Source organism: Bubalus kerabau, chromosome 12, assembly GCF_029407905.1.
Source record: "Bubalus kerabau isolate K-KA32 ecotype Philippines breed swamp buffalo chromosome 12, PCC_UOA_SB_1v2, whole genome shotgun sequence".
In the NCBI taxonomy this organism is placed as follows: Eukaryota; Metazoa; Chordata; class Mammalia; order Artiodactyla; family Bovidae; genus Bubalus; species Bubalus kerabau.
In genome coordinates, this window is record NC_073635.1 from 32,312,093 (window position 1) to 32,338,147 (window position 26,055).

The 26,055-nt window shown below is 47.1% G+C and overlaps 2 protein-coding genes across 4 annotated transcripts in view; one reads left to right on the forward strand and one right to left on the reverse strand.

Moving 5' to 3' along the window:
• Positions 1-26,055, forward strand: part of FLT1 (fms related receptor tyrosine kinase 1) — a 205,066-nt gene that overhangs the window by 149,790 nt on the left and 29,221 nt on the right. For both annotated transcript variants that reach the window (XM_055542466.1, XM_055542467.1), the window contains 4 exons: positions 9,516-9,622; positions 14,660-14,792; positions 20,986-21,090; positions 24,780-24,893. In XM_055542466.1, coding sequence (XP_055398441.1) covers positions 9,516-9,622; positions 14,660-14,792; positions 20,986-21,090; positions 24,780-24,893 — 459 coding nt within the window. The remainder of the gene's footprint in view (positions 1-9,515; positions 9,623-14,659; positions 14,793-20,985; positions 21,091-24,779; positions 24,894-26,055) is intronic.
• LOC129624480 (uncharacterized) overlaps positions 9,509-26,055 on the reverse strand; it is a 42,947-nt gene continuing 26,400 nt past the window's right edge. The window contains exon 5 of one of the 2 annotated variants that reach the window (XM_055542468.1): positions 9,509-9,613. In XM_055542468.1, coding sequence (XP_055398443.1) covers positions 9,593-9,613 — 21 coding nt within the window. In that variant the 3' untranslated portion in view covers positions 9,509-9,592. Of the gene's footprint in view, positions 9,614-19,875; positions 20,005-26,055 lie in introns of those variants that run through there. The other variant, XM_055542469.1, reaches the window with a different exon arrangement.

The following is a 26,055-nucleotide window of genomic DNA, read 5'->3' on the forward strand; positions in this document are numbered from 1 at the left end:
TAATTGCCCTCAACAGCCATGCTTTTTTGAGTCCTTATGTCTGCTTTTTATAGTTCTCTTTCCTCCTCCTTTGCTGTCTTTTGCAGCTTTTTTCCTGCTCTCACAGTGACTGCTGTATCTAGCCTCTCTGCTGAAAAATCATGGTTAGCTGAGAAATTACCTGATCAGCCATCATCAAACCACACCTGAAATATCCATACCCATTTCTAAGAGAAGCATAAACAGATGAAGCCATATCCTAATAGGGTAATGATAAGACAGCACAAGGAAAGGAGGATGTTTAGTCTAAAAATGAGTCAACCTGGAGAGAGGGGGTGACACGACTGTTTTCTTCAAATATTTAAGGCATTATCAGACAGAGGAGACACTGGCCTTACCCTTTAACACTCCAGAAAAGAGAAGCAGAACCAAGAGAGGGAGATGGTGGCAACGTTTCAAGGAGGCAGGTTTCAGCTCCCTAGAAGCAGATAATCTTGAATAGGAAGAATTTCTGAAAGTTGATATTATGTGGACCTTACAAATTAGATGCAGTATCTTGAGTAGAAGTACTCTGGGCTCATGGAATAAAAATCTGATCCTTGAAAAAAAATTTTTTTTGATCCTTGGATGCTGTTCAGAACAATTAAAGGCGGTACCTGCTTAGTAATTGCATCACTGAAATGCGATTCTTGCGTCTGGAGTCTAAATCACTGCTTCTCTCTCTGGTGGCTATGAATTAGGTGCATCAAGCTGCAGACTTGGCTTCCTAATATATGCAACCTAGACCCTCCCCCTGACCTGTATCTTGTCAGGTTGAGTTTAGGAAGTGAAGCCGGGCACATAAGTTGTGTCTGTGGCTATGTTTAACAGATTGAAAGAGGTTCACACATTAGCCAGGAAGGAAACTGTCTGCTCTTTTTATTTCCTTTGAAAAAGGATTCTTATACTCCTAGATAAAACAATGTGTTATTTTTGTATCTGAAAAGGATGAGCGGACTGGGGAATCAAAGTGGCTTCTTTAAATAATCACAGGTCTTGTTTGGTTTGGACTGCCCAGAAGCACATGTGGAGAGCTCAAAGGGGAAGTGCTAATATTAAAAACAACAGCAACAAAACTGTTACTAACTAGAATAGTTTCAGAATTTAACAGCCCTCCATAGTCCATGGAACTCAAGGGGACTGTTACAATGCAAGGGGGGCACATTTTCATCTGAGGATTTAAAATAAACTGTATTTTATTACTCTAAGTAATAACCACTATATCGATATACATATATGTATGTGTATATGTGTTGGGTTGGCCAAAAAAATTCATTCAGGTTCTTATACAGTGTCACTGAAAAACTTGAACTTTTTGGCCAACCCAATATACATATACACACATTCTTCTAACACATTTAGGCTTTGCTATTGAAATAATAGCAAAGCATAATAATAGCATTTGTAATTATGCAAGAGAAAACAACTTGAAGAATAGCTACCATTTTTAACATTTGTTAAAAGCTTATTTATTTTGGGGGCTTGTGTCAGGTCTTCTTTGCAGCACAGGGAGCTCAGTAGTTGCTCTAGAGCATGTGGGATCTTAGTTCCCTGACGAGTAATCAAACCCACATCCCCCGCCTCGCAAGGTGGATTCTTAACCACTGGACCACCAGGGAAGCCCCTGTAACGTTTTTTGAGGATGACTGATGGATGCAAACAGGTGTGGTTTGTGAATTTTGTGCCACAATAACCCCACAGTGACACATTTCAGGAAAGGACGCACACGGCAGGAAGGATACGCTACGTTCCTTAACAAAGTCCCAAATGTAAAGAGAAGGAAAAGGTTGGAACAGACTCGTCTTAGGGACTAGCCTCTCCCCCCTATCCTTCTGAGCCTCCTCTGACGCAGCTCTCTGCCCTGGCTCTCCTGGCACTAGGAAGGGTGTGATAAACTAACTCACACGGAGATGCTGGTGACTGGTGTCACTCCTCTCATGGGTTTCCCCAGGAGAGGAGGGAGACAGTTGAGCTGGCAGCTCCTCGATTTCACCCTGGAGGGCTGGGGGCAGGCTGTGCATGCCTTTGTACTGAAACCTAAACAATGACAGAAAGCTGGCCTTGATCGAGAATGCAAAAAATGGTGCTGGAATTCAGTTAGAACATCTCACACTGTTGACCGTGCAGTGCACCATTTTAAGCACGTAATATGTATCAGTCTTCTTCACGTTTGCAACAATCCAAGGAGGGTTTTTTTTTCTACTTACAAGTGAGAATCTGAGGCCCCAAGAGGGTGAGGACTCTGTCCAGGGTTACAAAGCTGGAAAGTGGCGGCACTGAGAACTGGATCCCTATTTAACCACTCCGCTCACCCATCCCTCCACCTGGTGGGGAAGAGGCCCCGTTCTGAAGTCAGGTATGTCCCTGCCCATGAGCCATGCAACCCTGGACAGATGATTTCCCTCCTGGAGCCTCAGTTTGCTCATCTGCAAAATGGGTGTGAATTATGGCATGCCAACCATACAGGGTTGCTGGAAGGATGAACAAACTTAACAGTGCATATGGCATATGATAAAAGCTTCTCAAATATATGAGGAGAATGGCAGGCTACAGTCCAGAGGGTCACACAGAGTTGGACACAACTGAAGCAACTTAGCATGCACGCCTTATTTGTTAATATGATACATTGAATTCCATTTCAACAAAACTTGCTGTATTATACTTTTTCTAGACTTAGCCAGTAAGTCACACAAATGGTGTTCCAGGCCACAAAATTGCTATTTGACCTAAGGCTTTAACTTACTGTGATAAAAATGTGTTACAGAACTGATAGAATCGCAATTTTAAGTATCTTTACCTAAAGTTCCTCTTGAAATGTACTTCAAATTTAATCCAAATACAGTATGTCCATACCTCACTTCCCAAGTTGGTGTCTGTATACCAAATTATGTAGTATACATATGCTGCTGCTAAGTCGCTTCAGTCATGTCTGACTCTGTGCAACCCTATAGACGGCAGCCCACCAGGCTCCCCCATCCCTGGGATTCTCCAGGCAAGAACACTGGAGTGGGTTGCCATTTCCTTCTCCAATGCATGAAAGTGAAAAGTGAAAGTGAAGTTGCTCAGTCGTGTCCGACTCTTAGCGACCCCATGGACTGCAGCCTACCAGGCTCCTCCATCCATGGGATTTTCCAGGCAAGAGTACTGGAGTGGGGTGCCATTGCCTTCTCCAAGTATACATATAAGGCTTCACAATTCGTATGTATACCTTAAAGTAAGTGTGTGTACGTGTGTGTGCTCGGTCGCTTCAGTCATGTCTAACTCTGTGTGACCCCATGGACTGAAGCCCACCAGGCTCCTCTGTCCATGGAATTCTCCAGGCAAGAGTACAGGACTGGGTTGCCATGCCCTCCTCCAGGGGATCTTCCCAACCCAGGGGTCGAACCCACATCTCCTGCTTCTCCTTGGCAGGCAGATTCTTTTGTGTTGTGCTACCAGGGAAGCCCTCATAATCAGCATGACAGTCAATCTAAATGTCCAATAAGCCTTAGAGAAATTATACAATAAGGATAACTGGATTACTGGTTACTGGATTTTAGGTTAAAGGAGGTGTAGCCTTGCTTGATTGACTCCCATGGGCAGCCAGGTTCAGGTGTATTGATTGATTTTCTTTTTATCCATATATAAACATCTATTGAGTCTTTCACTAGGCCAGTGCTTGAGATGCAGAGTGAATAAGAAACACACCCTTCTCTTGATGTCCCAATAGCATAATGGGCAATGAACCGACATGAATGGTTCCCTCAAATTAAAACAACACCAGAACCAGAGAATAACTCCTAAGCCATGCTGAATGTTAGGCCAGTTTCTCAGGGAAAGTAACTCAGTGGTTTACAGAAAATGGTCAGTACTTGGGTCAAAGTCTGATTAGTTTTAGAAGGAAAAGCAAATTGTGTTTTACATAATATATTTGGATGAAAAAAAATTATGTTGCACTTGAAGTACAAAAAGTAATAAGAGGAGGACTTCCCTGGTGGTCCAGTGGTTAAGACTCTGTGCTCCCAATGCAGGGGACATGGGTTCGATGCCTGGTCAGGGAACTAACGTTCTGCATGCTGCATGTGTGTGTGTGTGTGTTCGTCATTCAGTCATGTTTGACTCTTTGCGACCCCATGGACTGCAGCCCACCAGACTCCTCTGTCCACGGAATTCTCAAGGCAAGAATACTGGAGTGGGTAGCCATTCTCTTTTCCAGGGAATCTTCTCCACCCCGGGATGAAACCTGTGTCTCCCGCATTGCAGGCAGATTCTTTACTGTCTGAGCCACCAGAAGTCCACATGCCACATAGCATGGCCAAAAATAAAATAAAAAATAAATAAAAACAAAAAGTAATAAGAGGATTTTTTAAAAGGAAAAGAGAGTGAAGCCTCCAAAATAACACCTAGTTTTATCCATCTCCCCTGTGAGGTGGGGTGCTGTTGGCACGTCCACACTTTAGGGACGGGGCTGGCGCGCAGAGTCCCCGGCACTCACATCTGTGTACAGGGTCAGGGAAAGACTTCCTTCTCTGGAGTCAAGGCAGGCCTGGGGCTGGAGCCCTGGCCGCTTGCTGGGGAGTTGCCCTCACTTCTTGGGAGGCACCACCCGGCTACACCGCATAAGTTGAGCTACCCAGTTCTGCTGCCTGTTCACTCAGGTGGTCTGGGGCCACAAAGAGCCACGTGTCCCAGCCGGGATGATGCTGCCATGTCACACAGCCTGAGTCCCATGCAGACAGAGCTGCCCACCACCGTCAGAAAGGCTCAGGGCAGGACGGCAGGACACAGCCCAGCTCTGCAGACTCTAGAAAGACACGCCACCTTCAGAACTCAGCCCTTCCCCTGCGTGCCCGTCCTACCCCAGCAGGGACGGGCCGGAGCCCGGGAGGGTAACTGACATGGCACGTTCTGGGCAGCCCGGTCCGCAATCTGAAATAAGAGGTACAAATACCTGACCTCTTTGAATCAGCCACCTTCTTGTCATTATCCCATATAAAAACATCCTCATGCCATGTCCATGTGGCGCTCTCACACCCATCAGACATGAGGGACAGCCCTGAGATCCAGCGCCAAGTCCTGTTATTGTCAAATCCACCCATGTTCCCCCGCCTCCTACGCCCGCCATGTACAGCTGGGCTGTTTCATGCACATGTTCATCAGCTGACACCAGCGAGGTGAAGCTGGGTCCAGGGCAGGCCAGTGTGTGGATGTCTGACCCCTGAAAACACAGCCGACAGTGGATGGGAAGAGATGCTGCTGACTTAGGTCAACCTACAGCGGATGATCCTCATGGTTACTTTCCAAGCGAAGATGAAAATCAAGTTACCGGACGAGACAGAGGCAGAGCCTGGATACCAGGTCTCACAAAATGAGTTCAGTTTTCAAAAAACAGTAACAGAGTATTAAATAGATCTTTCCCTTCTAACCAGTGCTCATCGAAGATGTTTTTAATGAGCTGATTCCTTAAATGCCTAAGTGCACCCGGACACATTCAGTCCCACTGCAAGGAATCTGCCTGAGTAAGGACTGTGGAATTACTTCGGGGGTCAACTTCCTGCCCCTGGGAATGCAGTGGGAAAGTTCCCACCGTGGGCGGGGTCTCTCGGGGTCAGTCCTTGCAGAGACTGTATGCAGACCGTGCTCAGTCCCAAGATGTTCTCGGCTCCTCCAGCAGCCAAAGGCCACTGTGTCCCAAGCAGGTCCCAGTCTGGTTTTTGGTTACATAAAACATATCTGCAGCATAAGCAAAGACACGTGTGTGAGAGAGAATACTGAGAGGAAACATTAAATCTCTCACCTCAGGGGCTCATACATGCTCAGTTGTTCAGTCTTGTTCAACTCTTTGTGACCCCCTGGACTGCAGCCCACCAGACTCCTCTGTCCGTGGGATTTTCCAGGCAAGAATACTGGAGTGGCTTGCCATTTCCTCCTCTAGGAGATCTTCCCAACCCAGGGATTGAACCTGCATCTCTGCATCTCCAGTATTGCAGGTGGATTCTTTACACTAGTGCCACCTGGGAAACCCAAGGAAACCCACACTCACTAACTTGCACTTATTGTCTTCCCATCGAGAGGACCCGTACTGAGAGAAGAGGGGGTCATGCCTGGAAATTTCTCAGTTCATCTCATGAGATTCAGGGAAGAATAACCACAAGCTGCCAGAGCAGCAAATGAAGCCAAGTCCACTCATTCATTCAACCACCACTTTCAGGATGCCTGCCTACCGCATGCCGGGCACTGTCCTCTGCACCAGAGGCATGACTGAACCAGAGAACCGCCTGCTGCTGCTTCACTCAGAGCTCTGAACACACCTGTCCGTTCATACCTCAACACCAGACCATGAGCTCCTTTCCGTGCCCCTTCATTTACCACCACATTCTAGCCCCCAGGGCAGAGCCTGGCACTTGGGTGATGTTCTATATGCTTATTGGGTGAATATACGGGAATGGAAATTTGGCCTGAACCCTTTGAAAACTTCATGAAACTCTCTAGAGACAAATCAAAGTATGACTTATCCACTCAATTGGTGAGTGGGGACGAGTAAGGTGTGACCTCACCCCTAGGAAGTTGATATCCTGGCAGAGAAACAGTGAAGGCAGAAGCACAGAGTTGGAAGGGCTGGTCTATTAATGAAACTACAAGTATTTTGATGTAGAGCATGTGGGGGGATGGTTGGGTAGCAGGAGATGAAGAAACAGGTGAGGTTGGGCATACAGGATGTAAGAGCTTGGGTTTCTCTCCTGACAGTGCTGGGGGTAGGCAGCAATGATGGAATTTAAGGAGCCCCATCACTTTGTTGACAAAGGTCCATACAGTCAAAGCTGTGGTTTTTCCAGTAGTCATGTACAGATGTAAGAGTTGGACCATAAAGAAGGCTGAGCGCTCAAGAATTAATATTTTCGAATTGTGGTGTCGGAGAAGACTCTTGAGAGTCCCTTAGACAGCAAGGAGTTCAAACCAGTCAATGCTAAAGGAAATCAGTCCTGAATATTCATTGGAAACACTGATGCTGAAGCTGAAGCTCCAATACTTTGGCCACCTGATGCGAAGAACTGACTCACTGGAAAAGACCCTGATGCTGGGAAAGACTGAGAGCAGGAGGAGAAGGGGGCAGCTGAGGATGAGATGGTTGGGTGATATCACCAACTCAATGGAAATGATTTTGAGCAAACTCTGGGAGATGATGAAGGACAGGGAAGCCTGGCATGCTGCAGTCCATAGGGTTGCAAAGAGTCAGACATGACTGAGTGACTGAACAACAGGATGGAATCTGTGATTCGGCAAGATCACATGGGCTTGAGCAGAGGAGAGACTGGGGGCTCGAGGCTGGCTAGGAAGCTGCTGCGGTCATTCAGAGGGACTGCAGGGGCCTTGACTTAGGTGGTGATCCTGCGGTAGGACAGGAGGAGAGGATTTCATGAGCCATGGAAGCAGAATGAACAGGAACTGGGGGTGGGCTGAAAAGAGAGGAAATGCCAGAGTCCCCTCCGGATAAGAAGACACACCGTGGCGGGGACCGTGGCCCACAGGGACTGTTCGTACATGAGAGCTGAATGGAGAAGAGGAAAGAGGCTCCAGTTTTTAGCTTGTGTACTTGCTCCTGTTCCGGGCAGAGAAGCTGCAGTGGTTCCAGCTGCCCAAGGCACTGAGTTGAGACCACAGGGATGCTCAGAATTCTTTCCCTGCCTCTTGCCCCACCTCCATCAGAACCCTACCATTTCCCAGTTCTGGGTCATCACTCACACCTGCCCTTTGCCTATAGTGCCTTCCCCTGCCTTCACCCCTGCAGATCAAGATCCATTTCAAGTGTCACCTCTCCCTCAGCCTCCAAACTCTCTGCACCTCATTTCTTTCCATTTGCCTTAAGCCTCCTGGTTGGGTTGTAAGTGAGCTCCTGGTAGCAACAGCTTTCCCTGAGTTACCCACCCATCTCCTTGCCTGGAGTCGGATTCAATACATCCTCACTAAATTAAAACAAAGAGCCCAGGGACTTCCCTGGTGGTCCAGTGGCTCAGACTGTGCTCAAAAAATGCAGGGGTCCCCAGTTCGATCCCTGGTCAGGGAACAAGATCCCACACACCACAAGGAAGATCAAAGGTCCCGGATGCTGCAACTAAAACCCGGCACAGTCAAATAATTAAGTTAAAATAAACCAAGAGCTCCCCCGCCCACCGCCGATGAAGCCCTTATCCATGAAATGGGGATATTTCTCGCTCCCCTGCTTCATAGGCAGGTGTGAGGACTTGATGCATAGTAAGTGCTCAATAAAAAATACCATCATCCACATCACCATGTCTTGGGGGTTGCGGGGGGCAGTGCGGTGCAGGGCAGGAGGTGCCATGGAACATAGCATGCAGGATTTTAGTTCCCCAACCAGGGATCGAACCACAGGCCCGCCAGGAAATTGCCTCACCATTTCTAAAGGGAATAAGTTTCACTTGATCTTGGCCTCACTTGATACTAAGTCTCTGTCTCCCTTTAATGGGCTTCCCTCATAGCTCAGTCGGTAAAGAATCCACCTGCAATGCAGGAGACCCAGGTTCGATTCCTGGGTCAGGAAGACCCCCTGGAGAAGGAAATGGAAACCCACTCGAGTATTCTTGCCTGGAAAATCCCATGGACCGAGGAGCCTGGTGGGCTACAGTCCATGGGGTTGCAAGAGTCGGATACGACTTAGGGACTAAACCACCACCCATGAAGGTCAAGGACAAGGGCATCCCTTTAGAGCTCCCAGGACACTGCCCTGGCATCGAGAAGCAGGGAACCTCGGTCCTGGCTCACTGGGGCATTCCTTTAAATCCCAAGGAGGATCCTCTCTGGAAGCTTCTCTTGGATACCTTGGATCTTTTCATTCTGGTCGTGGAGAAACAGTGCTCAGCTTTCATCTCCAATTCTGAGGAACAAGAATCATGGGGAAGAATCAGCTCCAGCAGGTCCCTTGGCTCAGCTCCGCCTGAGGAGGAGCCTCGGACATGAGAGACCCAGACATGAGTGGTCAGACCCGGAGGGTTGGCCTGTCTGTTCCAAGAGGAGTGAGCGGGTGATTGTGACAGTCCTGGAGCTTTATTTTTATTTTTAAAGTCTACTTTGAAGAAGTTTGTGATTCCCCAAGGAGACTTTTTATGTCCTTTTTTTTTTTTCTTTTTCTTTAGAATTTCCTCTCAAACCCATTAGGGAGATTTCACATCGTCCAGATTTAGCACTTTAATGAGGTCTTGTTCCTGCCTTAATCTTTTTTCCCATTTTTAATTTCTCCTCTGACTTTTAACTCACTATTTCTGGAGTTGTTGGCAAACTCCACAGCAACATTTCTGGAAAGTCTTTTCATTTCCATGTGAGTTTATGACGATAATAGCGTGAACCCTGCCTGACCCAGAAGGTGAGAGGCTCTGTGCTGGGAGCCGATTGTGTTCACCCTGATGAAGCACTTGGGGGCCACTGACCTTCTTCTGTCAAATCACAGACCCAGGGGTTGTGAGCTGCTGTTTAGCGGCCTCTTGGTGTTTTTATCTCTCCAGGGAGCTCGGACAAGTCCAACCTGGAGCTCATCACTCTGACGTGCACCTGTGTGGCTGCAACCCTCTTCTGGCTCCTGTTAACGCTTTTTATCCGAAAACTGAAAAGGGTAAGAATATTTCAGATGAAATTCTGTGCTCCTTTTGGCAAAAATCTGCCACAAGGCCCAGGGGCACTGCGGGTGTAGTGGCATCATGCTCGATTTCCCCAAAAAATGCCTGCTCCCCCAAATGCCTGATGTCCAGAGCAGGCCCTGAACAGGTGAACATGCCAGATGAATCATTATACCGTCTCTCAGGACTTCCTTCCCTGTTTGTCTGGCAGTTAAGACTCCGCGCTTCCATTGCAGGGGGCAAGGGTTCAATCCCTGGCCAGGGAATGAAGATCCCACATGCCTGATGGCCAAAAAAAAGAAAATCCAAAAAACAAACATCTCACCCTAACGTGGGGTGTTCAAAAAATAAAAAGCTAGAACAATGAACAGATGACTGTGTCCCACACACAGAAGGAACATCTTCAGTGTAAAATGAAGTCTGTAAAGTCCACACAAGACCTGAGAAATATTCATTTTCTTAATCTCACTCTCTGCTAAGAGACAAAAAGGAAAAGGCAAAATAAAGACCCCCCTCTGTCTTATCTCTGTCTGCTGTTCCATACTCGGAGCCCCATGTTAAAATTAAGTTCTTCAGCGTGTGAGGCTCAGGTTGGAATTCAAGACATCAGATTCCTATCATTAGGCCTGTTAGCATAACTTGTGCTTCTCTGAAGTTTATTGGGTGGGGAGGGAGGGGGCGATGAGCCAACAGTCATTCGTTCATTCATGCCTTAAATATTTCCCAGGCGCCCATTCAGGGCAGAGGCCAGGCCCTGTGTAGGGCTCTCTGGTGACAGAGCAGAGGAGAGACTGCTGTGTGTAGTCTGGGGAGAGACTGACTGTAGCACATGCAGACGTCAAGTGGTAACCAGAGTCAGCCGACTACATGGCATGTAAGGGAGGGGAAGTCTGCAGGCAGAGGAGATGCGGTGAGGAGGACAGACTGACCTGGGCAGAGGTGGGGACGACAGACGAGGGGAGGCAGGAGAGGAGAGGCTGTCCAGGCGGGCCCTGTAGGCCGTGGGAAGCAATTTCCTCTGTGTTTTAGAAGAGGAAGCCTTGGTGGGGGGTGGGGGGGTGGTTAAGCAAAGGTAAGTGATTTTAAGTGTGAGAGACCTATGTCTAGAAAGACGATTTCAGGCTATATGAGGAGAAAGAACCAGAGTGGACAAGAGTGAATAGAGAAGAACCCAGTGAACAGAAGAATGCAGTCCAAGTCAGAAATGACAGTCGCTTAGTCCAAAGGATTAGACTGGAAGGGATATTTAGGAGATACAATCAACAGGACTTGTAAAGTACCAAGGAGAGACCTCCTCAATTTCTAGAGCTGTATTAGTCCTTATTAACATGCAAGTCTTTTTTTTTTTAAGCATGATTATACTATTTTTATTTAAATTTTTTAATTTATAAAGACTAGTTTTGGTTGCTGTTAAAAGATAATACATTAAAATAGAATATATAGAAGAAAAATATATCAAAGAAACAGTTATCTTTAAGTAGTTCTGAATTAGAAAATCATTAAATAACATAATAAGCTTCTCATCTCTTATGCTTTAATTATTTTTTTAAAAATCCCTTTAAATCACTTTCACCATTTTATGTGCTGAGTATTTGTGGCACATTTGGGGAGCTCTTTATGTCATATCTCAGTTAGTCCTTTAAAAAACACAAAGATATATTATTAGTCCCATTTTAAGGAGAGGGAAACTGAGGCTCAAAAAGGTAAAATAACCTGCCTAGAGTCACTCAGCTAGTTAGAGTCGCAGCTGAGTTTTGAATTCAGGTTGTGTGACCTTAGACTTGCTGTTCGAAACCAGGAAGGTTGTACCTTCCAGGGTTGGTATGTCAACTGGCAGCCCCTCCTGTGTGGTGAATAAATAACCTGAGGCTTTTGCTGCGTGGAGCGACTGGCTTTAAGACAAGGAAAGCCACTGCTTTCGAAGGAAGCAAAAGTTAAACAACGGGATTTGGAAAGGGGAGGTACATCATATAGGAAAACACATCTAACAACAGCGGGACCTGCCAAATCTGCAAGGGCGGTACAAAGACTGCAGAGTTCAAAGGAAGAGAGGGCAGAGAGACTTCAGAGAGCTCCGTTTAGAGACAGACTTTGAAGGTTGCGGCTGGAAGGAAAGCAGTAGGAAAACAGCCCACCCTCACTCTGGCCCACTCCCCAGGTTAGGGACAACGTCTGGGTACTTTGCATACGGGAGCTTAGTGGAAATAACACTGGAAAGGCACTCTGGGACTCAATCGAAGAGGTCCCCTGTATGTCTAAAAAGTTAGAAAATTTGAATGTCAATTAGAAAGGATGAAGGCAAGAAATGACCATCTCAATGACAGAATGCCTATAGGATTTGAAAAGTAATTGGTTTGGGAAGGCGAAGAGGAACAAGGCATCAAAAACATATCTCCAGCTGATTTCTCTAACCGCTGTGTAAATTCCTCACTGATAAGGACTGTATTTTCTCTTTTCATCCTCACCTTGCACAGGCCAACTAAAGCTAATATTTATTCATGCTTACTATACATTGGGCCCCTCGAATAGCTTTTCATAGACTATTTTGCATGATTTTCACAGCAACTCTATGAGATAAGTACCACCACTGACACTGCCTTACTGATAAGGAAACTAGGCTTAATAAAGCTAAGTAACTTGCCCAAGGTAATATGTAGGCTCTGATTCAACCCAGGCCTCCACGTCTGGGCTCTGAAGCGCCTGACCAAGCAAGTTCCATGCCTAGCACCTAGTGGGTGCTCCATGATTTTGTCAGTTGAAAGAATAAGCATTGGTCAACCAAGATTCTACCAGCAGGCTCGTCTCAAAGCCCTTCCTGAAGGTCTGTTGGGTATCTCCTCTCATCTGCCTTAAGACAAACTATAGGACTCCTCAGGTGCCATGTAGGCAGACTGTCTTCCGTGGGCTGCTCCCCTGGCTCAGTCACTACCCCTGCCCACCTCTCTCAGCTCCCACAGGACCAAAAGCTGTCCCTGGCTGGGCTGCAGCTCTTCCTCTGCTCTTGGAAGACTGGAGATCGTGTCTCATGGCCTTGGTTATTGCACACGCTGAGAACTGGAGTCATCAAAGCTCCTCCATCCATGCCACTCATGAGCACCCAGGACCCTGGTGTGGGAAACAACACTCCTGTCCAGCCCTGCAGCTTCACACTAGTGTCTTTAAGTGCCCCCCACCCCCCCACCCCACACACACAGTCTACCATGCTGGCAAACGCAGCTCATGACAAACGTGCTCCCTATCTGTCTCCATTTTCCACTCTTTGTGGAGGCCAGGCAATCTTCCTGCCCTGAGCTATCTGTCACACATTTCAGTGATAATTTTTGTGAGAAAGAGGCAGATTGCGAGTGATGGATGAGGTGAGCTGTGACGGTCCAGGACGGGGTGAGTCAGGGCCAAAGAATGTGGGCGGGTGTGAAGTGGAATGGATGGGGAGGTTTGTCTTCTCTGCTCAACTCTGATCCTGTTTAGGGAAATGCACAGAAAGGAAGGGCCCTAAACGCATTGAAATGAAGTGTAAGTAACTTCTAGACAAGAGTTATCAAGACCCAGCCTCTATGGGCAAGCATACTTCTTTTCTGTCCTGCCTATGGAAATGCAGCCAATTCTACAATCAATTAATATGAACAGGGTATATTACCCATGAATGTGAACCTGACACACCAAATGTAAATCTGGTTACATATGATCTGAAATAAAGGGTATGTTCTGGGCTTCATTTGCATCACCAAGATAAAACAAGCACTAGAAGGTAGGTGCCACCTCATTTATTTGACATCTTATACCAGTGGCCAAAAGAACTTGGAATATAGCTGGGTATAAATAAGTCTCACCCCTTTGCCTTTGAAATAATCAACTTCTATTTTTTTTTTTAATTTTGTATATAGCAAATATTTACTATTTCTTAACTTCGATTTCTCACTGAAGACAAATCTATTTTCTTTTTGTACATTTTTCATCTTTTTCCTGCCTGTGAGTCACAGCTATGTATGCTAAATATATAAACTTGCAATGTGCTGAATAACCTTGCATTTTACATGAATTTTAATGTAAATACTCAAACAGTTCAGATAAATCCAGTCCATCTGAATAGGGACTCACAAAATTTTGGTCACCAGGAAACTTGTGGAGCCTACTTGCTGGTGGATTCCTTTATATTATTCTTTCAGAAGGGCTGACTGTTTGGTGTTTAAGTTCTGAGCTCAGAACCCTTTTTCTCTAACTCCTCCAGGTAAATCTTATTCTAATCTCACTCTAGACTTTTCAGGTTGCTGCGGCAACCAAGGGGGCTTCTGGGTGTCTTTAACCACTTCACATGAAATGCGCTTCTCCACTGTCCCAGGGACGCTGGGTTTACTTGGCCACTTTAGCCTTTCTTACAAATGCAGAAAAGCCACAACCCACTGCTGACCCATCTGCCATTCGTATTCCTGGAGAATGACCATGGAAAGTTATTTATAGTCATTGTTTGGAATGATTTTATTAAAATACTTTGCATTTTTTCAGAGAATTATTATTATGTGATCACTGCTTGGTAGTGGTTTAGTCGCTAAGTCCTGTCTGACTCTTTGTGACCCCATGGACTGTAGCCCATCAGGTTCCTCTGTTCATGGAATTTCCCAGGCGAGGATACTGGAGTGGGCCGCTCTTCCCTTCTCCAGGGGATCTTCCCCACCCAGGGATCAACCCACATCTCCTGCATTGGCAGCTGGATTCTCTACCACTGAGCCACCTGAGAGTTTCTGATCACTGTTTGAGAAAAAGCATTAAGGTCACTGCAGAATCTGGGTGCATTTGGTCCGAGACAGGTACCAGAGAAACGCACTGTGAAATGAGTAAGGAGTGGCTTGATGGAAATCACATGCTCGCATGTGATGCATCTATGTGCATGCAGAAGGCACGTGCTGCTCCTGACCATGTGGTTTCAACCCAACGAACCAAAACAGGAGCTGATGATGCCAAGTATTGTTTTACATTACATATCTGGGTTTAAGTTGTTCCCTGGTTGGTGACTCTGAGATCTCTTTATTCCTTAGTCGTCTTCTGAGATTAAAGCTGACTACCTGTCAATTATCATGGACCCGGATGAAGTTCCCCTGGATGAGCAGTGCGATCGGCTCCCTTACGATGCCAGCAAGTGGGAGTTTGCCCGGGAGAGACTTAAACTGGGTAATGTATTTGTTCCCTGGATTCCTAAACCTGCACCAAGCACCCACGGCCCACAAAACACTGTGCTCTGAGGGAAGCAGAAGTAACTAGATGCAGGATTCTACCCTCTAGTTGCTCAAAAACCAGCAAGGGAGATGGACACAGAGATAAAGAATTCTCTGGAATGGTGAGACAGCAAGTCAAAGGGACAAGGCAGCACCTGTCCCTTCTTTCAGCAGTCATCAGGCATCTTCACCGAGCAGCTGACACCCATCTCAGTGGTAGGGATGCAAAGGTGCTTGAGTCCATCCCCTCGAAGGGAGAAGGACACAGACATGAGAGCAGATAAAGTGAAGGGGAAGGGAGTGATTAGTTTCAGCAGCGTCTTATAGGCACTGTTAAATAACAGAACTTCTGTGGATGAGAAAATGGTGAACATGTGCCCCAGTGTTCATTGCAGCACTATTTACAATAGCCAAGACATGGGAGCAACCTAGAGGTCCACTGACAGATGAATGGATAAAGAAGTTGTGGTACATACATACAATGGGATATTACTGAGCCATTAAAAGGAATGAATGAGTCAGTTCTAGTGAAGTGGATGAACCAAGAGCCTCTTACACAGAGTGAAGTAAGTCAAAAAGAGAAAAACAAGTATTATATATGCTAAGTCACTTCAGTTTTGTCCAACTCTTTGCAACCCTGTGGACTGTAGCCCTCCAGGCTCCTCTGTCCATGAGATTCTCCAGGCAAGAATTTTGGAGTGGGTTGCCATGTCCTCCTCCAGGGGATCTTCCTCACCCGGGAATGAAACCACGTCTTTTACATCTCCTATATTGGCAGGTGGGTTCTTTACCCCTAGCCCTACCTGGGAAGCCCCGATCCCATGGACTTTAGTCTGCCAGGCTCCTCTGTCCATGGGATTTCCCAGGCAGGAATACTGGAGTGGATAGCCGTTCCCTTCTCCAGGGTTTTTCCCAACCCAGGGAGCAAACCCGTGTCTCTTGCACTGAGGGCAGATTCTTAGCCATCTGAGTGAGGGAAACCCAAATACCATGTATTAACACATATATATGGAATCTAGAAAGATGGTACTGATGAACCTGTTCACAGGGCAGCAGTGGAGATGCAGACATAGAGACTTGTGGACACAGCAGGGGAAGGAAAGGGTGGGACAAAATGAGAGTAGCTGGAAATCCATATATGACCATGTATAAAATAGACAACTAGTGGGAATTTACCACAGGACACAGGGAGCTCAACCTGGTGCTCTGTGACAACCTAGAGGAGCGGGATGGGGTAGGGCCTCGGAGGGAGGTTCAAGAAGGAGGGGACACGGGTACATCTATGGCTGCTTCATGTTGATGTATGGCAGAAACCAACACAACATTGTAAAGCGATTATTCTCCAATTAAAAATAAATAAAATTTTTTTAAAAATTAGAAAGTGGTGACCTGGAACACAATTCAGAATGGGGAGGTGCAGGGAAACCGAGTACTTGGTGAAAAAGCTGGTGCTTGGCACAACTGCGGATCAAAAAGCCCCGTTGCACGAATCTATAAGTTACATACTTTGAATTTCCCTGGGTGTCTGAAATGGCCAACACAGAGAAGAAAGCCCTTCTCTTTCATGTTTATGCTCCACTGACAGAAAGGGAAGATTGCTGTTTCCCAGGTAACAGGGATGCTGTCAACACCAGGTAATGTGCTTTCCCTCCAGCTCAGCCCCCAAGTCCCTCCAGCTCAGAGGTCACAATGCACGTTACTCTTCAGCCCAGGAGCTACAGAACAACAGGAGCCGCCAAGACTCCAGATACTCAGACAGTGGCTTCTGAGGAATCATTAGTATTTGGAACTAGGGAGAGATCGTGGAGCCAGCGGCGCTTGTTACTCGGTGCAGAGCTCTTGTTACAAACGGAGTCGCAAAGCCGCCCCTCCCCGACACACAGACTGTATGGGGGGAGGGGAGGGGACGGAGGGATTTTCTTGTCGTTCTCTTGGGCTGCGATTCATGGGGTCGCAAAGAGTCAGACACGACTGAGCAACTGAACTGAACTGCACTGAACTGGGCTTGATTCCACCTTTATTTCTCCCTATATGAGAAAGAAGACTTGGTTGGCCCCAAGAATGTGTGCTGTTTGGCTTGGGGGAGAAAATTGGAAATCAGTTAAAAAAAAAAAATCAGTAAAAAAAATGCTGGAAAGACAGGCGAAAGCCAGCAATGACTGCTGATGGGGACAGTGTGGGGGTCAACTAAATTTAGAGTAGTTCGGGGCAGGTGGTATACCAGATGAGTTCCTTCTGTAAGTCTAAATTACATGGCAGCTGGCCCAGACCCCCCCACCCCCACCCCCAGTGACCTTGGCAGGAATATGTGATGATTTCCCCACAACTGTAAGCCATTCTCAGGCCACACTGCTTTCCAAAGGTATTAGTCACAAGCAGACATGCTTCTGTACAGGATGCAAGAGCTTTCCGTCCCATTCCTTCATTCCTTGGCCTAGGACCACTATGATCCTTGATGGCCCATCGAGGTAGACTGTGAACCAGAATTCCCCCCGGGGCTCTGTGGGTTTAGATAAGCCCATTTCAGAAGATGCTCCGTGCTAGAGATCTTATAGTTCTCTTCCCTCCCAGAGTTGCCAGATGCAATAATTCAGCTGACAGGCATGCGAGTGTCTCTGATGGGTGAGAGTAAGTGTGTCAGACAAACCAGCTTGGCCTTTCAGTGCCGAGTGTGGCTCCAAGGGCCAGGGGAAGCCTCACCCCACTTCTATGGGAGCAGAGAGGCCCAAATGTGTTTCTTAAGCCAAGTAGATAACAGAACAATCTGAAGTCACGTCTGACAAGTGAAAGTAACCAAAATGATGTCTGGATGGATGAAGAGGAAAAGTTGGTTTGATGCGAGAGTAATAATGGGTTACAAATATAGAGAAACACACAGACCAAATGGCTTCTGATTTCAGCTGTGTCTTCCCTCTGGGTTACGACCGCAGCCCTGGTGAGAGAAGCTGGAAGTGATAGCATCTGAGAGACAGACAGGGCTGGGGTTGGGTCCAGAGTATTGCTACCACTGAAATTCCTGGAATCCAGAACTAAAGAAACTTATTTTATTAGTGATTCCTCACCAAAGCTGGGAGAAAATTCAACTCCTGTATATTTATCACAGAAGTTGAGATCATGTCAAACAGGGGATCTTCCCATTGGAAGATAAAGTCAGAATTACCTACCATGGGAAAGCACACAGGATGTCTGAAATCTGGTGAGTGGCTTGAGCCTGGGCTGCTTCTGCCTCCTGGAAGACCAGCCTGGATGCCAAGAAGGGCTCAGCTCCAGGCTGCTCTGCTCTCCCCAGCCACCCTCCATGTCCAGGGACCCTAACCAGTCCCTCTCACAGGAGATCCCGGTAGTATTCCATTCCATAACAATGACCCAGCACTTTTCCAAGCTAGCTAGTGGCATCCAGGTAGCACCAAGGAGGATTAAGGGAAAAGAAGGACAAAGCAAGGTCAAGTCCAGCGTGGCAGGGCTCCCCTGACACTGGAATTGTGGGTCCGCCAGAAGACCGCGATGTATCAAACGATTAAAGAGCCTGTAAGAGCTTCAGGCTGTTTTACGAGGTGACAGTCAGCTTCCAAGAGAATAAATGAAAAATCTGAAGGAAGTCAAGTGAGAACAGGTTCGTTCTCACCGGTCAAAGCAAAGTCCTCAACCCACAGAAGTTGACATCATGTCCGACAGGGCACCTTCCCATTGGAAGACGGGAAGTGTTTTGTGCTGACAAGGAAGGGAATGCGTGGGGGCTGGAGGTGTGGGGATGAAAAAGACGCGGCCTGCCCCAGACAAGCAGGAGTCTGTGGACAGGTACCCAAGACAGAGATGCTCTTTATCTGTTTCAGGCTCAGGACAATTTTCACAGGAGACAATAGAAGGTGATGCAGAAGAAAAGGTGTTCTTTTACCCTATGAAAGCAAGGATTAAGCCTCTAATCAGAAAACACCAATTTTTACAAATCTGGGGAAGGCATTTGCCAGCGTGCTTCCCGTATCCCATTTCAGGGTCCACTTGACACTCTTGTATGTAAGAGAGAAGCCCTGATTTCGCTATTTATTGGACACTTTGATCTGAAGAAGGAAGCAGAGACTGTATCCTGGCCCATGAGCATGCCTTGGGAGGAGGATCTCTGTCAGCATGACAGGTACCCCTCTGACACGGGGAGGAGTGTCATCTTACCAGCGTCCCCGTGAGACCCAGGCAGGGAGACGCCTCTGATGACACGTGACAGAGCTCTTCCCACGTCCTTACTGGATGCTGGGGGGTGGGCAGTGGAAGACTCTAAGTTGAGGCAGGTGAGGATACTTTGATACCGAGGAGTTGTGCATGCAAGTATAAAGGTTCCAGTGGGATGAGGACAAGGAGAGCTTCATTACAAACTTTCCAGGAATCTTAACAAATAACAAACTGTGTCCTTTGGGAAGGAAAGGAGGGAGAGAGGAAAGTTAGCTCACTGAAAACACATTATCAGAACAGACCGAGAAAGAAGTGGGGCCAGAGGTGCTGTGTTAAATTAACACTGACTACCAAAAACATTACTTTGCCAACAAAGGTCCATCTAGTCAAGGCTATGGTTTTTCCAGTAGTCATGTATGGATGTGAGAGTTGGACTACAAAGAAGGCTGAGCACAGAATTGATGCTTTTGAACTGTGGTATTGGAGAAGACTCTTGAGAGTCCCTTGGACTGCAAGGAGATCCAACCAGTCCATCCTAAAGGAGATCAGTCCTGGGTGTGCATTGGAAGGACTGATGTTGAAGCTGAAACTCCAATACTTTGGCCACCTGATGTGAAGAGCTGACTCATTTGAAAAGACCCTGATGCTGGGAAAGATTGAAGGCAGGAGGAGAAGGGGACGACAGAGGATGAGATGGTTGGATGGCATCACCAACTCGATGGACATGAGTTTGAGTAAACTCCGGGAGTTGGTGATGGACAGGAAGGCCTGGCATGCTGCAGTCCATGGGGTAGCAAAGAGTCAGACACGACTGAGCGACTGAACTGAACTGAACCAAACCAGGATTTAATTTTCATCAGAAGCATTTTGTTGGCTTCCCCTACTCCACAGCTCTGCCCCCAAAGAACAACAGGTGACTTCTTTGGCTCACTCTTTCTTCTGCCATACCACGATTGAGGGGTACTGGTTTCCTACTGGACAGGTTGGAGTCATCTACCTGTGTCCTGGAGATGAAGAAGGAAGCACTGATCAAAAAAGGGGAGAGATGCCCTCCTCACAGAGCATTGTTCAGCTGTGCATCCCACAGGCCCCTCCAGTTAACTTAGGACTGTAAGAGACTTGGTTTGAGCATCTCACAAACTCCCAAATGCACCTCTCCCTTCTGTACTAATGCACAGGGACCCTGATGCCCCATGCACCAGGTTCTGGGAAGATTCAGGCATGGTCCTTGCCCCTTTGAGTCTAGTGGTTTCGTTCAAGGGTGAAGGAAACAAACAAATGTGGTAGCAGTCATTAGAACATAACATACCACGGAAACCACGAATGAAACCTCAAACTTTGTTATTGCACTTGGCAACCACCTCTCTGTGGTGAAACAAATTGCTACCCGGGGTTGAGGGGCGCATGTTTTGAACCACAAAGATTTGTAATCATCATGTAAAGACACGTTAAAAATATTCTGCCTGGCAAGGAAGTCTGAGAAATGCCTTAAGTGATTTTTTGGTAGCTCTGACGCATCATTATAGCCAATAGCAGTAACCACCCTTGTCAGTCTGTTCCCTTTGCTGAAACACGGGTCAGAAGAAATAAGCTTAAGTGGCAAGAAAAGGGGTTTAGTTTAAACATAGGGGAATTTTTGTGGTAATGATGTTATCAGACGATGGAAAAAACCAACTGCAGATTCTGTAGCCTCTCCCCCTGGAGAGGGACTGTGTAAAAGAAAACGGGCCATACAGCTGCCCCAAATGTCCTGGAAGGTCCTAGCCTCGCTGTACAGGGCAAGGGCCACATGGCAGTGCAGTAAAGAGTTGGAAGGAAGATACCACATAAATGTGTCCCTAACCCATTTGGGGTCTGTTCATTGGAGATTCCCTTCAAAGCTACATGCCACACATACACACATAGGGAAAAGACCCTTTCTTCCTGAAAAAGACTTAAACCGATACTGCTGCCTTGGCAAACAAACCATCTTCTTTCCATTGTAGGCAAGTCACTCGGAAGAGGGGCTTTCGGAAAAGTGGTGCAAGCATCGGCGTTCGGCATCAAGAAATCACCCACCTGCCGGACTGTGGCTGTAAAGATGCTGAAAGGTATGGATGCTCTAACTGGGCTTTCAACTTCCCCATTACGTTCCCTGTGTGTTGGTACTAGTGGAATGTGGCCTAGCAGCAGACAGAGGCCATGTCTGCTCTGGCCACATAACTTTCTTCTGCTGGAAGACCCTTGACCTCTGGAGCTTTCCATGAGGCCACCAAGAGCTCAAAATAAACCTTGTAAGTGAAACAGTCCAGCAGTATCCATGGGAAAATGATTTCCATCAAAGATGTTTCTCCTACCACGTCTCAAACTCTTCTAGGCTACCAGGGACCTAAGCTCACAGTAACCACAGGTATGAATTTTTGGAGCGGTCCCCTATGACATTACAATGGAAACTTGGCTGTATGTCTAAATCTCAAAGGCTCAGCTGGGGCTTGAGCTCACCATAAAGACAATGAAGCTAGAACAAGTGAGTTGATCAGAACGTCAAGCTATTTTATAGGATCAAGTCCTGTCCATAAAACATTTCCTCTTTAGAGATTTAAAAACAAATAAACAAATTATCTTTCTACGTTGACAATACTATCACTCTGTGAAGCACTGGGAGGTGGGTCAAATGACAAAGCGATTTACGACCACCACCCTAAGATGGAGTGAAAATGAAAACCATTGAAAATCTCATAAACCAAACATCTCCAAGACACACAGCTCCCCACTGCAGGGGTCCCCAACCTCCAGAATCTACCATCTGATGATCTGAGGTGGAGCCGATGTAGTAATAACACAAATAAAGTGCATAATGAATGTGATGCACATGAATCATCCTGAAACCATCTCCTCCCCTTTCCCCCAGTCCATGGAAAAATTATCTTCCACAAAACTGGCCCCTGGTGCCAAAAAGGTTGGGGACCTCTGCTTTAAAGTGCAGAAAACACTTCTTCATTGTGATGAAATGGTCATGTTACTTCGATGCATTTTAAGGTTCCCAAACCGAAAGAATCCCAAACCGAAAGAAACAGGACTGAAAGCCCACAGGGCAGTTTTCAGCTTTCCAGCGTTGCTGACACATTGCCAGGGGGTTTTCAGGCACAGGAAGCTCTGCTCTCAGCCAAGCAGGTAGCTGGCAGAGTCCAGCTGAGAGACCCACTCGCTGCGGGGGGGATGGCAAAGCCTTCACCTTCATCCAGCGCTGACACCGTCACTGCAGAAAGCCCCGTGTGGTGATATTTTCCACTTCAAAAGCCTGTCGAGTGACGGCTCTGATAAAGCTCTACAAAAAGCCTGAAGGTAGCCAGGAGAAAGGAGTTTTGCATCCATGAAACAGGAGGATTTGTTCAAGGGGAACTACCCAGATGATCACAGGCATTTCTGAGATCATCCTGCATTCCAGCACCCCACCCTGGACACCCCCAATCCCAGGGTCTAAAGAGAAAAGGCATCAACACATCTTCTATGCGAGAAAGCACCAGACTAGGTATTGGGTTATGGAAAAACCCAAACGAAATTTCTGGCCAACCCTATATACTTTAATATGGTAGCTTGAATTGCATGAAATTGTCACTTTTCTTATTTTTCTCTCTAGAGCTTCTGTGAGGTAGATTTTATTATCTCAGTTTGCAGAAAAAGAACCAACACCCAGAAAGGTTAAGTAGCCTCTGCAAGGCCACACAACTCAACCATGCAAAAGTAAGAGTTCGGGTGCAAGGCTCATCCCCCTGACCACACACACACACACCTCAGTGCTACAGAAGGGCTGCCTTCTAGAAATGATCCATTGCTCCAAAATCCGGAAAATGATTCTGGTCTGTGTTTTGGAGGCAAGCTGGTATCCAGCCTTGAGATAAGCTGACACTAAATCTGAAAGCATCTTCTTCCTTAGCTAGTTTTGCCTCCCTGCTTACGACCACACACAGGGAGACAAAACTAGCTGAGGAATAAGATGCTAGAAGGGGCAAATCAGCTGCCCATGCTTGTCTATTATAGGCCCAAGATAAAAGCCATGACCCTGCCTATAAATGGAAAAATCTGAGCCAAAGAACCTGGTTTTCCCTCTGTGCCAAAGGGGCATCAGGGCGTGGAAGCATGAATTTGAGGGGGAAATTCTGACTTGAGATTTTCTTTAAAGGCCCAGAGAATCTGTTCTATGCAATACAAAAATAGTGTGTATAATATCTTAATAAAGGCTTATCATTTTTTTAAACCAGCAGCCTTGACTGCAAGAGATTGCCAAATCACCCACTATATAACATCACTAAAACACTATTTTCATTCAAGCTTTCTTGTTTAAGTTGGTTGGCCATCTGTTTCTAGGAGACACTGGAAAGGCAGAAGGTCAAACAAAGGCCATGACTCAGAAGCTCTTTCAAAGTGCCCTTGAGCAAAACCTTTAACCTTTCTGGGCCTTAAGCCCATGTCTGAGATGAGAAGAGTAATCATGTTGTTTATTTGTCTAACGAATATTTGTTGAGCATCTACTCTGAGCCAATCCCAACTCCACTGGGAGGCTTCTAGTGTTTATCTGGTTATTATTAAAAAATGACTTGTGCTTATGAAATTCCATTCCAATATCCACCACAATGTGAAACGCACAGCCTTCCACTCACTTCTAGGACTGTCCTACAGAAACACACACGGGCACAAAGATCACAGGCTGTTTATTAAAGAATATTTGTAACGGCAAAAACAAAACACAACTGTAGACCATCTAAATGTCAGGAATGCCATTAATCAATTTAAAAGAATGAGAAAAGTCCATCACATTTAAAAGGGGGGAAAGCAAATTATATACATCACATTTGCTTTTATATTTTAATATATGATCCCATTTATGTAAACAAACAAAAAAGACTTTTGATTGGCTACATATATTTATAAATGCATAGAAAATGGTCTGAAACTCCAAGTGATTAACAGTGGTTACTTCTAAAAAGGTAACTGGGTTTCTTTTTTTAAAAAAAAGGTAACTGGATTGGGATGACTTTCACTTTTTACTCCATAAACATCATATTGTTGAAATATTTTAAAGCAAGCCAATATGACTTATTTTAAACTTTAAACATAATTTGAAATTTGTTAATGCTTTATAAGTTAAGCAATAAGAACAGACAGACAGGACAAAGTTAATCTAGGCCTTAGACTCTGCTAATTCTTAGACTGACGTTGTTTATCTCTGAGAATGAAGCTGAAGTCAGATGCTTACGGACCCTCCTGACTTGAGATAACCTTGAGGAATCCAGGGAGGAAGAGGTTACAGGGAGAACATAACACACAGCAGAGATGTTTACAGCAGGGGCCTCTCTGCCCTTGCAGGCCCCTCTGTGCCTCTCCTTTGTAATTCTCAAAGTGGGGAAAGTGAGAAAAAGAGGAGATGTGGGCGCATACCTGCCTGGAAGCTTCTAGCTGGGCCTGGTTCTGACAGAAAGAAGCCTTGGGTGGGCGCTCCCACAGGGCGCTCCCACCAGGTGCCCAGCTCCGAGTCAGCACCTGACCCTCGGGACCTGGTCCACCCAGAGCGATGTCCAGTAACTGACCCCACACCACTCCAGCCTCACTGTAGCCCAGAGGATGCTGGCTCAAGAGGGTGGAGGAGTGAAAACAGGCTGGAGACCAGCCTTTCTGCAGAGCGTGGGGAAGTCCGTGCAGTGAGAGCTGAGAGCCGCTCACCTCCGAGGGGAGGAGGGCCGCCCTCGAGGAGAGAGCCCCACTGTCCCGTCGTCCTAACTCTCCCTTACCCCTCACACAGAGGGGGCCACGGCCAGCGAGTACAAGGCTCTGATGACCGAGCTCAAGATCCTGACCCACATCGGCCACCATCTGAACGTCGTCAACCTGCTGGGAGCCTGCACCAAGCAAGGAGGTAGGTGGGAGGGGGGGCTGCTCTTCTCCGGGTTCACACGCCAGGGCAGCATCTCTGTCCTCCTACCCTTCCCTCCACCCCCTGGAAGACGGCCTCCTGTGGTCCGGAGCAGTCTGTCCCAGGATGGAAGGGGCTCCCATCCTGGAAATGCCTTCCCTGGATGTTTACCTTAAAGGTTCCGAACAGAAAGACTCCCTTTGAGACCTGTCTGGTTCTGATGAACCAGACCCAGAAGGACACCCATGATGGGAGCCGAGGTAAACTCGCAGAAGGTGGGCATTCTGGAAGCTTCCTCCAAGGGAAGGGATGGCTCCAGGAAGGATCCCAAGAGAAGGAGGGGCCAGCCATGGCCTTCAGACAGGCCTCACCCACCCAGGCCAAGTGTAGGGACTGGGCTGTGTCATGACCGAGGCTCCCACAGGCCTTTCCAACCTCCCCCAGGGCAGGGCCCGCAGCCAGGAGCCCCTCTGGGGCCACGTCTTCTTTGATCCAGAGCCTGATACTGTTCTTCCCCCAGGCCTTGAGCCTGGTTGGATGAGTGGTGGGGAGGACCGAGGGGCCTGGGGGAAGACTTCAGGGCACCCAGGGACCCTCAGTGCAGCTCTGGGGTCTCCTCCCTTCCCAGCCCTCTTGCTTCTTTTGACCAGAAGTTGGCAAGCCATGGCTGGTCAGCCTGTGGGCTTCATTTGACTGTTTGAAATAGCTGGGGGATGGGGCAGGGTGGGGGGGGGGGGGTGGGCAGGCGGGCAAAAGAAGTATATTTTGTGACATGGGATAATGCTATGAAATTCAAATCCCTGAGTTTGTAAAGTTGAAACACAGTCACTCAAGGGTGTCATCCAAGCCGCTCTCAGGTTACAGAGGCAGACTTGAGTAGAAGTGTGGCCTGCTGCTTAGTCACTCCAGTCGTGTCTGACTCTTGGCAACCCCATGGACTGTAGCTTGCCAGGCTCCTCTGTCCATGGGATTTTCCAGGCAAGGATACTGGAGTGGGTTGCTATTCCCTTCTCCAGGGTTGTGTGGCCTACTGAGCCTCAAATATTTATCTTCTCTTCCTTTATAAATTGGCTGATCCCCACTTTCGATCTCGAAAGCCCCAAGGCAGTCTCCATGCAGACACCCCAGGGGAGGGGAGGGGGAGAGCAGAGAAGTCAGGCCAGAC